The following is a 14,282-nucleotide window of genomic DNA, read 5'->3' on the forward strand; positions in this document are numbered from 1 at the left end:
TAAAAACGATTTATCTTATAAAAAAAAATGAAGGCCAGGTCTGGGCTAGGGGATAAGACAAATTGTGGGGTCACCCCTGTGAATGCACCCCCTCCCACAGAACTTGAGCTCCCTGCCAACCTCCTGAAGTAGGTGAGGAGGAAGGACAGTCGGCAGCTCAGATCCAGGCTAGGAGATGCTCTGGGGGTCCGTGGGCTCAAGGCATGTAGGGTGGTGTAAGAGTGTACAGATAGGTTTGCACACACGTTCAGGGCAGGAGTCAGAAGGGCAGTGTGTCCATAAAGATCTTGTCAAAAATTGGTGGAGGGGGCACCAAGTCCTCCAACTTGAGGTACAAGATGGGCTGCAGGCCCTGGGTACACAGGGTCCGCAGCTCAGGCAGTTTGCCCAGCAGACATGACAAGCAACTGGCCATCTGGGGCTCACCCGCCACAGCTGCCATGTGCTCCTTCAGGCAGCTGGCAATGCGGTTCTGTAGCTCCTCCACCCGCCTTGGCTCCTGCAGCCCATACCGATCAGTGATGAGGACGAGAGCAGAGAGGCAAGAGCAGGCAGGGACATCAACAACCAGGCTGTGCAGGGACCGCGAGAAGGCTAGGATACTGTCAATCCAGTCGCCAAAGCCCCGGGCACACTGCAACCGGTACAGCACCAGGCCTGAGCAGAAGATAAGCTTCCCTTCCCCTGGCTTAGACCGGTAGGCCAGACGGAGTATGAAGAGCTCCAAGAAGGCTGACTCCAGCAGCAAGTCCTGGTCACTTGGGGACAGCTCAGTAAAGCCTGGGATCTTCTCTGCCCACTTTCGGATAACATCCAGGGAACTTGAAAGCAGGTCATAGAACTGCTGCACATCGCCAGCATCCTCCTTCCCAAAACGGGGCAGCACCAGCTCCTGGAACTTGGAGTAGTCCAGTTTGGCAGTGCTGGATCCTGAGTCCAGATGTGCCCGGACAAGGGACGTGAGTAGATTGACATGGGAGGTATCCAGGGTCTGTTTGGGTTTGGAAGGTAGTCGGTCCCGCCGCCCTTTCAGGCTGTCTGTCCGCACAACTTCTTTCACCATGCCCACAGCCAGGCACTTCTGGAAGCGGCAGAACTGGCAGCGGTTCCGCCGCCTCTTGTCCACAGGGCAGTCCTTGTTCGCCAGGCAGATGTACTTGGCGCTTTTCTGCACTGTGCACTTGAAGAAGCCCTTGCAACCCTCACAGGTGCGGACCCCGTAATGCTGGCATGAAGCGTTGTCCCCACATACAGCACAGCGGCCCTCACTTCCACCTGGAGCCCCGCTCCGGGCCTTGGCAGAAGTCATAGGTGCATCCAGCAACCCTGAGCTGTCGAGGTGCGGAGAAGTGGGTGCCAAGCCTGAGAAAGTAGCTGGCCTGGAATTGCTCTCTCCTTCTCCCAGCTGGTGGGAGGAATAGAATTGAAAATCCAGAAATGAACCTACAGAACTATAGCCATCTAATCTTCGATAAGGGAGCTAAAACAATAGAATGGAACAAAGATAGCCTCTTCAGTAAATGGTGCTGGCAAAATTGGTTAACTACTGAAAGACCCCAGACTCACTGGGATGCTTTCTTCAACGGGAGGGCACCCCAAGAACCAAGACTCCAAACCAGCAGATGCAATAAGCAAGAGGAGTTTATTAGGCATTTGTGCAAACGGGCTCCCTGTCCAAGGCAGACTGGAAGCCCCGAGCAGTGGTTACAGGCACTTTTAAAGACAAAAACCACAGGATTAGCATAAGACCCCAGGCTCCCCAGGATTGGCTCAGGTTAAAACTTATCATATACTCCAGCAATCATTTTGTTGTGTGGGAAGTCTTGTAACACTACTGGTAAACTGGTTGGCTCTCTAGGGGGAGGCTTCCCTGGGGGGAGGGGGGAGTCCACATAGTTACAGGCTCGTGATTGGTTGACATTTGACTTAGTTTGCTGGGCTCGCCAGATGGTCCTTGTCTTGAGCCCCTTGCTGAGAGTTTCTAAACAGGAATTTAGAAGAACATACTCTTTTGTTCTTTACCTATGTTTGCAGACCTTGTCCCTGGGCCTGCATCTGGACTTTGTAACTTTGTAACTTATTTCTGGGAGGGGAAGAGTCAGTGTTAGCACAAGCAGGTTTACAGAAGCAGAATTAGCAGTTAGCATATTGTAAAATGAACATAGCCCCAATTTCAATCTTTCACTACTTGTAGAAAACTAAAGCTAGATCCTTATATATCACCCTGCACCAGAATCAACTCCAAATGGATCAAAGACCTCGAAGTCAAAGCAGACACTCTGAAAACATTACAGGATGGAATAGGAGAAACCCTAGGTCTCCTTGGCTCAGGCCGAAATTTTCTGAATAGAGACCTGGAAACACAACAAATCAAAGAAAAGTTGGACAAATGGAATTTTTTTTTTTTGCCAGTCTTAGGGCTTGAACTCAGGGCCTAGACACTGTCCCTGAGCTGCTTTTGTTCAAGGCTAGCACTCTACTACTTGAGACACAGCACCACTTGTGGCTTTTTCTGTGGTACTGAAGAATCAAACCCAGGGCTACATGCATGCTAGGCAAGCACTCTACCATCAAGCCACATTCCCAGCTGAGATTTGTGTTTTGAGTTTAGAGATTCATGCATGTTTAAAAATGAGAAAGAGGAGCTTTACCTTGTTCATTAGATGCCACCTGGTTTTTGACTCTGTTTCTGGATAGGATGAATGAAAATCTTCTGGCGAAGTGCCTCTATTTTGAGAAAGGTGTTCAGAATTATTTTTCTCTACCAATTGAAGCAGTTCCATCTGTCTTCTTACTTTTTTTTCTCCTCTCTGCTTTTGAAGCTGTTTAGGGTACTTTTCTGATGCTGGAACATACCTTTTGAGAGGCTTATTTCTATTCCAAGTCGGCCTTGTGGGACATTTCTTCATGAGTTTTGTTTATTTCTCTGTTATAGACTGTTTACATTGCTCATTAAACCAGCAATTTTCTTTTTCTAAGTTGCCTACTCTATCCTGATTTAGTTCTTGCTTGTCTTTCTTAGTGTTAAGCTGTCCATGAAATTCTACAGAACTCTGGGGAGAAGAACAAGGTGTATTTTCCCTTTCTCTCACTGATCCACAGTGTGATAATGTGTTAGTGAAATTTCTTGTAATTAAGTCATCTAAAAAAAAAGATGATGACTTTTTAAACAGACATATAAAAGTTTACCACTTCTATCATTTTTCTCAAATGTTAAACAATTTTATTAGTTACACTTTAAGACTTCTAATTTTAAAACTGAAACTACCCACCTCTCATTACTTGCCCCAGTGGCAACCAGTATGCTACTTTGTTTCTAGACATTCACTACTATAGATAATATCCCAGTAAATGGAGTTATATTGTTTTGTAAATGGCTTAAACACTTGCCATAACATTTAGTCAATGGCATGTATCAATTTCTTACTAAAGCGAATTCCACTATATAGTATATACAACTTTTTACTACCATATTCATTGAGGCTATGAATACACTGTCTTTGAGGCCTTACTTAATCTTTTTTCTTGTGCTAGTACTGAGGCTTGAAATCACGGTTTTATGCCCCTGCTTGGACTTTTTGTTCAAAGATGGCACTCTATTACTTCAACAACATTTCCACTTTTAGTTTTTTGCTGGTTAACTGGAGATAAAAGAGTCCTGGGGACTTGTCTGCCCAGGCTGGCTTTGAACTACTGTATTCCAGTCTCAGCCTCCCAAATATTTAAGATTACAGGGCATGGGCCACCAAGGGGAGTGGGGAGGGGGAAAAAAACCCACTGACTTCCAACCCAAGACATTGCCTGATGATTTGAATTGAAAACCAGACATGAAAAGATGCTCATAAAATACAATTGGTGGGGAAATACAATTCAGAACCACTTAATATGCCCCCCATATAACAAGTGTTGGCAATCACAAGGAGAAATTAGAACCCTATTATATTGATGGCTGGATAACTGCTTTGGAGTCTGGACAGTTTGGAAGAATTATCACATGATCCAGAAATTCTGTTTTTCTTTTTTCACAAAATCTGTACATGAATGTTCAAAGCAACATTATTCACAATAGCCCAGGAGTACAAATAAACGTCCATCAAATCATGAAGAACAAAATGTATTATATATACAACAGAATACTATTCAGGAATAATGTACTTACTGCCATTATCCTAAAGCAGAGTAGCCAGACACAAAGGAACATTTTGATTCTAGTAACATGAAATGTGCAGAACAAGCAAACCAGAAAATGAAGAGACTCCCCTGCTAACTTAATGGGTTACTAGATCAGAGTGAGGGAAAAGTTCTATAATGATGGTGACTGCTCAATTATTAGGAATATACTGAAAAATGCTAACTATGCCCATGAAAGGGTAAGTTTTGGGTAGGAGCTGTAGCTCAATGGTAAACCATTTGCTAAACCTGTAAGGTCCTGGGCGGGGGTGAGGGTGGTAAATTTGTGACTCATATCTGAAATAAATCTAGTACAAAAAATTAAAAACCAAGAGATGCATTGGGGGCTCACTCTTATATATAATCATAGCTACTCAGGATGCCGTGATTCCTGGAAGATCACGGCTCAAAGGCAACTGGGGCAGAAAATTCTGTATAAGACTCCTTATCTCCAGTTAACAAGCAAAAGGCTATGGTGGTGAGTTCAAGCCAGTATCAGTGGAAAAAAAAAAGAATAGCTCATTTTATTTTCTCATAAATCACAAGTTTTACACTTGAAATGGAACTCAGTGCTAATGCTTTGGCATTAAGGAAATTTCAAATAAAAATTTCGATATGAATACCTGTTTGCACACCAGTGTCTTTCTTGGGAGAAATAGTAGAACTGATACATGTATTTATATTGCTGCCAGCTTCATCAGAGTCATGTCTTGAGCTTGAAATCTTAGGGGACACCTTATCATCCACTTGCAATAGGAAAAAATATTTTTCAAATGATACACAGCATTATTAAGAGAAATTATGTGTAGGAGACTGGGATTGTAGCTTAGTGGTGGTACTTGCCTACCTTGCAAGACTAGGTCTGATTCAGTAGTGAAAAAAAAGTAAATACATACAGTAACTAAACACAGGACTTTACTCAGAATGAATGCTGCAATAAAAATTTCATTAAAAAGTTCTTGCATTCTTACCCATTACTGGATTTACAGAGATCACTCAGTAGGTGTTTTCTTTCTTTCTTTCTTTCTTTTTTTGCCGGTGGTGGGGCCTGAACTCTGGGCCTGGGCGCTGTCCCTCAGCTCTTCAGCTCAAGGCTAGCGCTCTACCACTTTGAGCCACAGCGCCACTTCCAGCTTTTTCTGCTTATGTGGTGCTGAGGAATGGAACCCAGGGCCTCATGCAAGCAAGGCAAGCACTCTACCACTGAGCCACTTTCCCAGCCCCTCAGTAACTGCTTTCTTTGTACAAATGCATACAAATTTATTTTATCAGTGTCATGATTGCTATAGACAATATGTAAGAAAAACTTATGTATAAAAAGATACTGAAAACTTACTTAACTCTATTTCTAAGATTATTTCCTAAAAGCACTCCTATTTACTAAAGTTAGATTAGCTGAAGAGCTGAAGTTCCTTAAAAATTTTTTATTGTGAAATAATGTTAGAAATAGACAAGTGGTTAAAATCATCTTCAAAAATTATGAAGTTCGGGTTAATCACTTACCATCAAGATTTTTCATCAATCTAGAAGTATCATGTCCTTTTTGAGCCAATGCTCAGATTCTCTGTTCTTGTTTCAGTCTCTGTGCTAACTACTGTGCTCTCTGCATTTTTTTTTTTTTTTTGGGTCCGGACATGGGGCCTGAACTCTGGGCCTGGGCGCTGTCCCTCAGCTCTTCAGCTCAAGGCTAGTGCTCTACCACTTGAGCCACAGCGCCACTTCCGGCTTTTTTCTTTTTGCTTATGTGGTGCTGAGGAATCGAACCCAGGGCCTTGAGCATGCAAGGCAAGCGCTCTACCACTGAGCCACCTTCCCAGCCCTCTGCATTTTTTGGTATAGCTCATTTGTCTTGAGAGTCATGATTTCCTAACAACATATTCATGTATATGGTTATTAAATTGACTACTCTCAGTATTTCCTAAGCTTTCCTGGATGTCAGGCACTTGTCTAGATCCTTGTGATTATCATAAATGTTCAAAGAATACAGTATTTATGGACTTCACGTGCTATCACATAAACGTTGCAGCCTTAGATGACTTAAGTCAATGAAATGGGAACCTACACCACATGTCCCTTTACCAGCCAATAGTCATTGAGTGCCAAGTGGGAAAAGATAAGAAACTATTGTATTGCTAAACTTTTAGTCTTTGGAAACTGAATGCCACTATATGATTCCTCTTTGTGAGTTGGTTCAATCATGGCACCTGACAACACTCTACTTCCTGTATCTAAATCATTTAATAGAAAAGCTCTCCTAGCTATTGAGATACTCTCGTTGAATTGGCTCTTATTTTAGCAAAAGGACTACTAATACAGCCACCGATTGTTTCATCAATCCCAACCATTTTGCAAAAGGAGCTTCTTTTTTCATTGGTAGATAAGGATAGAAATGCCCATCGTTTCTATACAGAATTACATTATAATCATGGTTTACAAATGAAGTCTACACACCTCTAATATGTAGGAGATAACAATCACATATATGGATGACTAGCATTATGCTATAATTCATCTTGACCTCCTCCATTTGCACAAAGGCCAGTTAATACAGCATTTGAGAACTTTATCATGTGAAGAAATAAAACATTTTTAAGAGTCTCTCTTATTTTCCCAATTTTTTATTCAAAATTTTAATGCCTCCACTTGTATTTCACCACTTCAAAATACAACTTGTAGTGCTGGATGTGGCTCATGCCTATAATCCTACCTACTGAAAAAGCTGAACTCTTAGCATCTTGGTTCAAAGCCAGCCTGGGGAAGAAAGACTCCTCCTCCAATTAACCAGCAAAAAGCTGGAAATAGAGGTGTGGCTTAAGTGGTAGAGTGCGAGACTTAAGGCAAAAAGCCAAGACAGCAAGAGGCCCTGAGTTCAAGTGTCATAACTTCAAAGTTATTATTCCTCTGAAAACATATACTATTAATTCTAAAATGCTAACAGTTAAATGTAAATACCCATTTCCTTTTGTTTTTGCTTAAGGATATCCTCCTCATACTGTTTCTGCATCTTTTCTCGTTCCCGTGATAAGCGTTGCTCTTCTTCTAGTTCTTCCTTCCTTCTTTGTTCTGCTTCTAGTTGTTTTTTTCTGCGCTTTTCTTCTACCTGCGCAGTGATTGCTTTCTAGTCATAAATAATTCAGAACTCATTGTCACAAAAATCAGAGGAGCATTTGCTTTGGTGATGAAAATAAATCTGTTTTATCAGTACTTAAAATGACAAAATTGTAATTCATTTGGTTTATTTGTCCAGTGAAACGCTACATTGCTTTTTTGTTGTTGTTGTTTTTCCCCTTCAATTCCACCATGGCCATTAGAAGAACGGATAGAAAAATAACTGAATGAAACTTAGGGTATGGCTCAGTCATAGAGCACTTACCTATCATACACAATAAACTCTAGACTTGATCCCAAGCACAAGGGGGGAAAAAAGAAAAGCAACTGAAGAAATAATCTCAATACTTTAAAGACTGCTTGATAAATAACAGAGCCTCTAATTTTTTTTTAAAATAGGTGATACTGTCTTTGAATTGAGGGCTTTGTGATTTGCTTGGCAGGTACTCTACTGAGCCATGGCTGCAGACCTTTTTTTGTCCTGGTTATTTTGAGACAGGGTCTTACCATGATTGTCTTACTACTTTATGTTTCCCACAATAACTAGGATGACAAGTGCACATCACCATGCTCAGCCTCTTCCACTGAGATGGAATTTCACAACCTGATTTGTCTTTGGCCTAGGCTGGCTTTGAAATGTGATCCTTTTGATCTAAGCCTCCAAAATAGCTAGGATTGCAAGCATGAGCCACCATGTCCAACTAGATGTTCCAAATTAACTCTACCAAATTATTCATGCATTAAAGTGCTTAAAGAATTATGCAGTTTAGGGCTGGGAAGGTGGCTCAGTGGTAGAGCGCTTGCCTTGCATGCCTGAGGCCATGCCATGTGCTCCCTCTGGGGGGAAATATGGCTCCTCTAATAAACCTTATACTAATCTTTCTCTTTTTACCCCAAATTAGCAGGCTTTTGGTCATGTGTGACAGAGCAGGGACAGAGTCTGGGTGAGTTGTAACATCTCCTAGTGTGTATGGATTGTCCACCTCCCGCTGGTTACCTGCAAAATTCTATACACTGGTTACAGACCTAGTTCACACTGGCTTTTGCAGGCTGATGCCACTGGTTTAGGCAGCTGTGGCAACTTTGTTCTGTTTCCTGGGCATTTACCATGCACAGGAGCATACTGCATCTTCAGTCACTCTGGTTCCTTGATCTTAAAGAGAGTTGATCGGTGCACAGGGGAGAAAATGGAGAAACACAACCTTAGCCTTAGTTTACGAGCTGTGGTCAGAGGTGCAATATTTAACTTTTAGCATAGATGGACATAAGGAATGACATAAATCACAACCAACTTAATTAGCAACTTCATTTACCTTGCAAAGGAAACCATCTTTTCTAACTCCTTTTCCAAGGCCTTTTAAAACTGCCTGTTTTTCTTTGGATTGTAGTCAGGTCTCAAAATTGACAAACCAAAAACCCAATTCAGATTAAATCACAGCTTCCATTGACAACGGATTTTCTTTTTAGCAAGCAGAATACTTGGTAATCTTGAAATCATAACTGTTTCCATATAGACAGACAGACAGATGTGTTTGTGCACAGATCATATTGCTGAAAGACCACAAATAAGTTCGGCAGTAAGGAAACTTTAAGGAAAACATCTGTCATCTGTTTACTGGAGGGTAAGTGTTAGAGCCTGCTCCAAGACAATGTAACATTATCAGCACAGACCAAGAGGTCAGAGGGCCCCAACTCTAGTGGGAAGCAATTTAGTGCAAGATTCACCCTGGAATCGCCAACCAATCACATAACCCCACACAACCAATGCTGTAATGGCCCCTCCCTCTGGTTCATGTTCCCTATAAAAACCCTGCTGGGCAAGGGGTCCTGGGTTCACATTTCTGGCCTGCTGCCTCAGGCTTGAGGTCTAATAAACTACTCTCCCATATTTACATCAGTGAGGGCCCCCTAGTGGTCTTTGGCGAGGGGGGGGGGAGGGTCTACGGCCTGGTACTACAGAGCATGCTTAGATTTTAAAATCAGCCATTTAAAGTTTTTGAAATTTTAGCAGTATTACTTTGCCTAATTATGATGGAACCTTTTAGTAAACAGGAGACAAGACATGAAGAGACTTGCAGCCTGGCATGAGGGTGCCTGGGCTGACCATGTTGGCAGGGAGGGTCACAGAATCAAGTCAAGTCAAAAATCGAGTTGGTACAAAACAGCAACTAAGCTACCACAATGCCAAGATGGCACATCCACCACATGGTCAATGCTAGAGAGAAGATTTAACAGAATTTAATAATCCCCATGCTTAATAAGAACCAAAAACCTTTTAGCTAAGCTTTTTTTCTTTAAAACAATATAATTCTTTTACACTTTTGGTAATACCCAAACTTGTTGACCTTTTGGGGGGAGTTTAAACTTAAACTCATCCATTTTTTTTTTATATCAACCAGTATAAACGAATGATTGCTGGGCGATATTCTTCCAGGGCTTTTCCAAGGCATTTAGTATTTCCAATACTAGTATTGAAGAGTACTGGGTGGGGATTTCCTGGAGCCCAAATTTGTCCTGATTATCAAGAGCATTTTACCTATCAATTGACCTTTTGAATACCTTTAGTTGGAAGAAGGGAGAGTAACCAGAAGCTAATTTTAGCCCTTAACAGAGTTTAAGGGGAGGGGAGGGAGGGAGAGAGTTTTGCCTGCTCCAGAGCTCACAGAAGTGCAGTTTTAAATTTGGGACCAAATTTGACTCTGATGAGGGCTCAGCAGCCCACCAAAGCCTTAATCCTCTGACAGGGGGCTCAGTAACTCACCAAGGCCTATGCAATCTTTTTTTTTTTTTTTCCCCTTTCATTAAAAAATATTTTAATTATCTTTAAGTAATTGTACAAAGGAGTTTCCATTCATTGAAGCAGTTTATGAATACAGTGAACCTTGATCAAGGTTACCCTTTTCAACGTTCTCATCAGCCCCTCCGTTCCCAGCCCTTCCCTTATCTTAACTTTAGGTTATATAATACATTTTTTGACATTTAGCAAAGCAGTTTATATGTACAATGCATCTCAATCTCTGTCATCACATCAAAATCTTCACCCTGCGTTCAGGCACAGGGTGCCTTCCCTCATATTTTTCAATGCTGTTGTATATACTAGAGATTCTTGCCCAAATTCCTTCCCCTTCCCCTCTTAATTCTTCTAGCCTCTCACCGGAATTCCACGGTCTGTGCTCTCCTTGGAGTCTTTCAGACTTCAATTATTTCATTTCTAACTCCTTAGGTACCACCCAAAGTGTTCACTTGCGAAGTCATTTGTAACCCCTTCCTTACCACCCAGTGTGTTTACTTGTAGAGGTATAAGCAACATTCTAGCTACCACAAATGAGAGAAACTCTGCAACCTATGTTTCCTTGAGTCCGGCTTACTTCACTTAATATATTTTTCCCCAAGGCTTTCCATATTCTTACAAAAGATGCAATAACACTCTTTCTGATGGAAGCATAGAATTCCATTGTGAATATACCACATTTTCTTGACGCGTTCATCCACGGAGGGGCATTTGGGTTGACTCCGTCTTGGCTATGGTAAATAATGCTGCAAGGCTGCACTAAAGCTACCTTCACAACCATGTTCATTAAAACTAAGGAAACTTCAAGTAAACCCATGAACCCTCAGTGGAAACAACCACATCTATGAAAAATGTAAAATAACAAATACAAATGAATCTTTGGAAAGATTCATAAGCAGAAGCCAATAGAAAAATAAATGCTAATATAGGAAGTGTTCATGGGTTACGAATACTGAAGAAGTTTTTTAATTTATTGACTATATAACTAGAAGACTACTCTAGAAGGAGTATTTTATTATCGCTCCACTTAAAATGAATGAAAACAGGAAGGGATGCTCTCTCTCTCTCTCCCTCTCCATCTCCCTCCCTGTTTTTCTCTTTGTGTGTGTGTGTCTCTCTGTGTTTAGGTGTAGGTTGTGTTTGTGTATGAGTTTGTGGGTGTGTTGAATAAATGAATAAATAAAATGAGGGGGTCAAGTATGAGTGGATAAAGGGGAAAGTTGAGCAAAAAGAAGAATGAGAGAATGAGAGAGCAAGAAAGAGATCAAAGCATTATGTCTTATGCAAATGAAAACACTGCAGAAAGCCTTCTTCATTAGCTGAGGAGAAGGAACAACCACTCACAGTGGTTCTCAAGCAGGATGAATGGACACAGGGAGAGCTACCACCTAACTGCAAATGCACCACAGGGGCCCAGTGCCAGTGGCTCCAGCCTAAAATCTGACCAACTCAGGAGGCTGAGATCTGAGAATCTCAGTTCAAAGCCAGGCTGACAGGCATGAGACTCTTCTCTCCAATTACCTCCCCAAAAGCGGGGAGTAAATCTGTGGCTCACATACTAGAGTGCTAATGCTAATCAAGGACAAAGGCTCAAAGGCAGCTCCTAGACTCTGAGATCAAGCTCCAGATCTGGCACACACCTCAACACAACAAACTACATCTCCCAAACTCAACTCTCCTGTCTACTTAAGTAAGGGCCCTACTGAAGATAGATGAGCAATAGCCAGTCAGAACCACACAGGATTAAGACACTGCTTCTATTCCAAGCCCCATTCCTAGAAGCTATTCTATCTAAGGACCCTCCTCCACATAGGAGAGCTGAAGACTGAGCCACAGCCTCTCACCAGAGCCCTTCTTCTCCCTGTGCTCTCGTCCCTCTCAGTCCATCATAATGCATCATAATCACAGTGGAGATTATCTCAACATGAGAGCAGCTGTTCAGGTAGCCGCAGCTGGACTTCCCTTGCCTAGCAGGAGATGATTCTTTTCAGTTAACTGACATTCTGAGACCCCTTGGACAGACCGAGAAGAACCACAGAGGGCTGCAGTCATGTGTCTTTGCACTCAAAGTGCTCATTTTTAAGGCAGTGCCAGCCTCTTGCCCTGCGTTTGTCACAGGGAATGTGGACTCCAGGATTCAAAAAAAAAAAAAAGCACGTTAGGGTTAGGACTGTGCAGGGGCTGGTTCAAGGATTGTCTCACATGTTGAAGGCCCTGGGTTTCATCCTTTTGAATGAAGCCATAAGCTGCCAACTGCATGCAATGCAATGGGTGTCTCAAAGTACTACTGTTTAGGGATTGGGGTTGCATGAGTTGCTTTATTATGTAGAAAATGAAGAGGCCTACTTTGCATAAACATCCATAACTGTACCTTTCCCAGAGTTCTTCCTTCAGACCTCTAAGAAATACTTGTAAGAAAGTAGAACCCAGCTGTTCAGGGCAGAACTGTAGGTAGAAATAAATTCCGCAGTGTTTGTGTCACTTCTGGGGGACCCAGATGCTGGAACAACTACTGTGGACAAGATTTTGGGTTTGATCATTAGTATGTTCGGGGCTGAATAGATTGACCTACATCTCTCTGGCTTCCCTTGTTTTTGATGAGAAAATTAATGGTAAGCTTCTAGGAAATCCTGAAGGGTATCTTTGCCTCAGCTAGATACAGCACAGTTCACAATGAATCTGCTTATATATTCTAAATATCATATCAGACACGTGTTTGACATCCATCCAAACAGAATGAAAAAATACTGTGTTTAGAGTAGCCCTCATGTGATCATTCGACTTCAAGATAATGTCAATATTAAAGCAGAAGCAACAAGAATATTGAGGAATAAGAGAGGTGTGAGTTTTGATGAAGTGTTTGAGCTTAAGCTGACCTTATAAACAGTGAGTCATGCCATATCTGTGCTGGTGGTCATCATTTGTTCTTTTTCTTTTAAATTTTCCTGTAAAGGAGATACACAGAGAGGGTGCAGTTACCTAAGTTAGATAATGAGTACATTTCTTACTGAACAGTGTTGTGCTGGTAGTTTTTGAAAGGGATTTGCTTCTGTAGCAGGCAGCAGCCAGAACCTTCATCTTATTTGTCACTTGCCACCTTGGCTGGGATGAGAGGCATGCACCCTGATGCCAACCTGCTCCCTTGTCATGGGCTCTCATGGACTATTTGGCCTACGCTGGCTTCCAACTGCAATCTTCCCACTTCCAACCCCACACGTAACTAGGATTACGGATATGAGCACTCTAGGAGTCTTGATATCGGCACTCTCCCTAGACTGCCATCGGTTGAAATATTAAATATCAATCTACATAACCACCTAAGAAAACTTAGAGTAGACTCTTACTGAACAGAACCTAAGTTCTGTTTAACATAAGTGTGTTGTAAGCATATGGCTACTGTAAGGCCTGTAATCCTAGCTAAGCAGGAGGCTGGCATATGAGGATGCTAATGCAAAGGCAACATGGGCTGGAAAATTCCCTGAGACTATTATCTCCCATGAAGCACCAAGAAGATAGAAGTGGGACTGTGGCTCAGCTGATAGAGCACCAGCTTTGAGTATCAAAGCTCAGGGACAGGGGCTGGGAATGTGCTTAGTGCTAGAGTGCTTGCCTGGGTTCAATTCCTCAGTAACACAGAAAGAGAAAAAGCGGGAAGTAGGTCTGTGGCTCAAGTGGTAGAGTGCTAACCTTGAGCAAAAAGAAGTTCAAGGACAGTGCCCAGGCCCAGAGTTCAAGGCCCAGGGCTGGCACTAAAATGAAAACAATAATGAAATAAAAATGCTAAAGGACAGTGCCCAGGCCCTGACTGCAAGGCCAGTCCAGGCATGCTCATCTAAGAAGCGTCCTGAAGGCCAGGAACTGAGATGGGCACAGGGGGCGACACCCACATGGGCAGAGACGCTTGGCAGCTCTGACATCACAGACACCTTCGTGAGGTCACAATAACCCTGGCTATATATATATCGCGTGCTGACTGGTGGACTCTTGTAGGTAGTTGGAGGGGTGGAGTTCAGGTGGTTGGTGGCTGGTGAGTGATTGATTTTCGGGATTTGGTTTATTGATTTGGCTTTGACTTTCGGTGTTTGGATTTGGATTGCGATTTGGCTTTGACTCTCTCGGACTTGGTTTCTCTTTTGCCTCTTTTACTTTTTCCTATCTTACTTCTTTCTTCCTTTTTCTTGACTTTTTCCTCTACTTTTCTTTTTCTCACTTT

The 14,282-nt window shown here is 42.3% G+C and overlaps 1 protein-coding gene and 1 pseudogene across 1 annotated transcript; both read right to left on the reverse strand.

The window, feature by feature from the left end:
- Positions 1 to 259: 259 nt before the first annotated feature.
- LOC122102946 (nuclear receptor subfamily 4 group A member 1-like) lies at positions 260 to 1,411 on the reverse strand (the record flags this gene model as incomplete). Its single annotated transcript, XM_042673546.1, has 1 exon — positions 260 to 1,411. A coding segment is annotated over one exon (1,152 nt), but the record flags the coding sequence as incomplete, so codon positions are not given.
- Positions 1,412 to 2,605: 1,194 nt separating this feature from the next.
- LOC122102942 lies at positions 2,606 to 3,179 on the reverse strand (annotated as a pseudogene).
- Positions 3,180 to 14,282: the final 11,103 nt, after the last annotated feature.

Source organism: Dipodomys spectabilis, unplaced genomic scaffold (genome assembly GCF_019054845.1).
Source record: "Dipodomys spectabilis isolate Male_0828 unplaced genomic scaffold, ASM1905484v1 ptg001062l, whole genome shotgun sequence".
NCBI classification, from domain to species: domain Eukaryota; kingdom Metazoa; phylum Chordata; class Mammalia; order Rodentia; family Heteromyidae; genus Dipodomys; species Dipodomys spectabilis.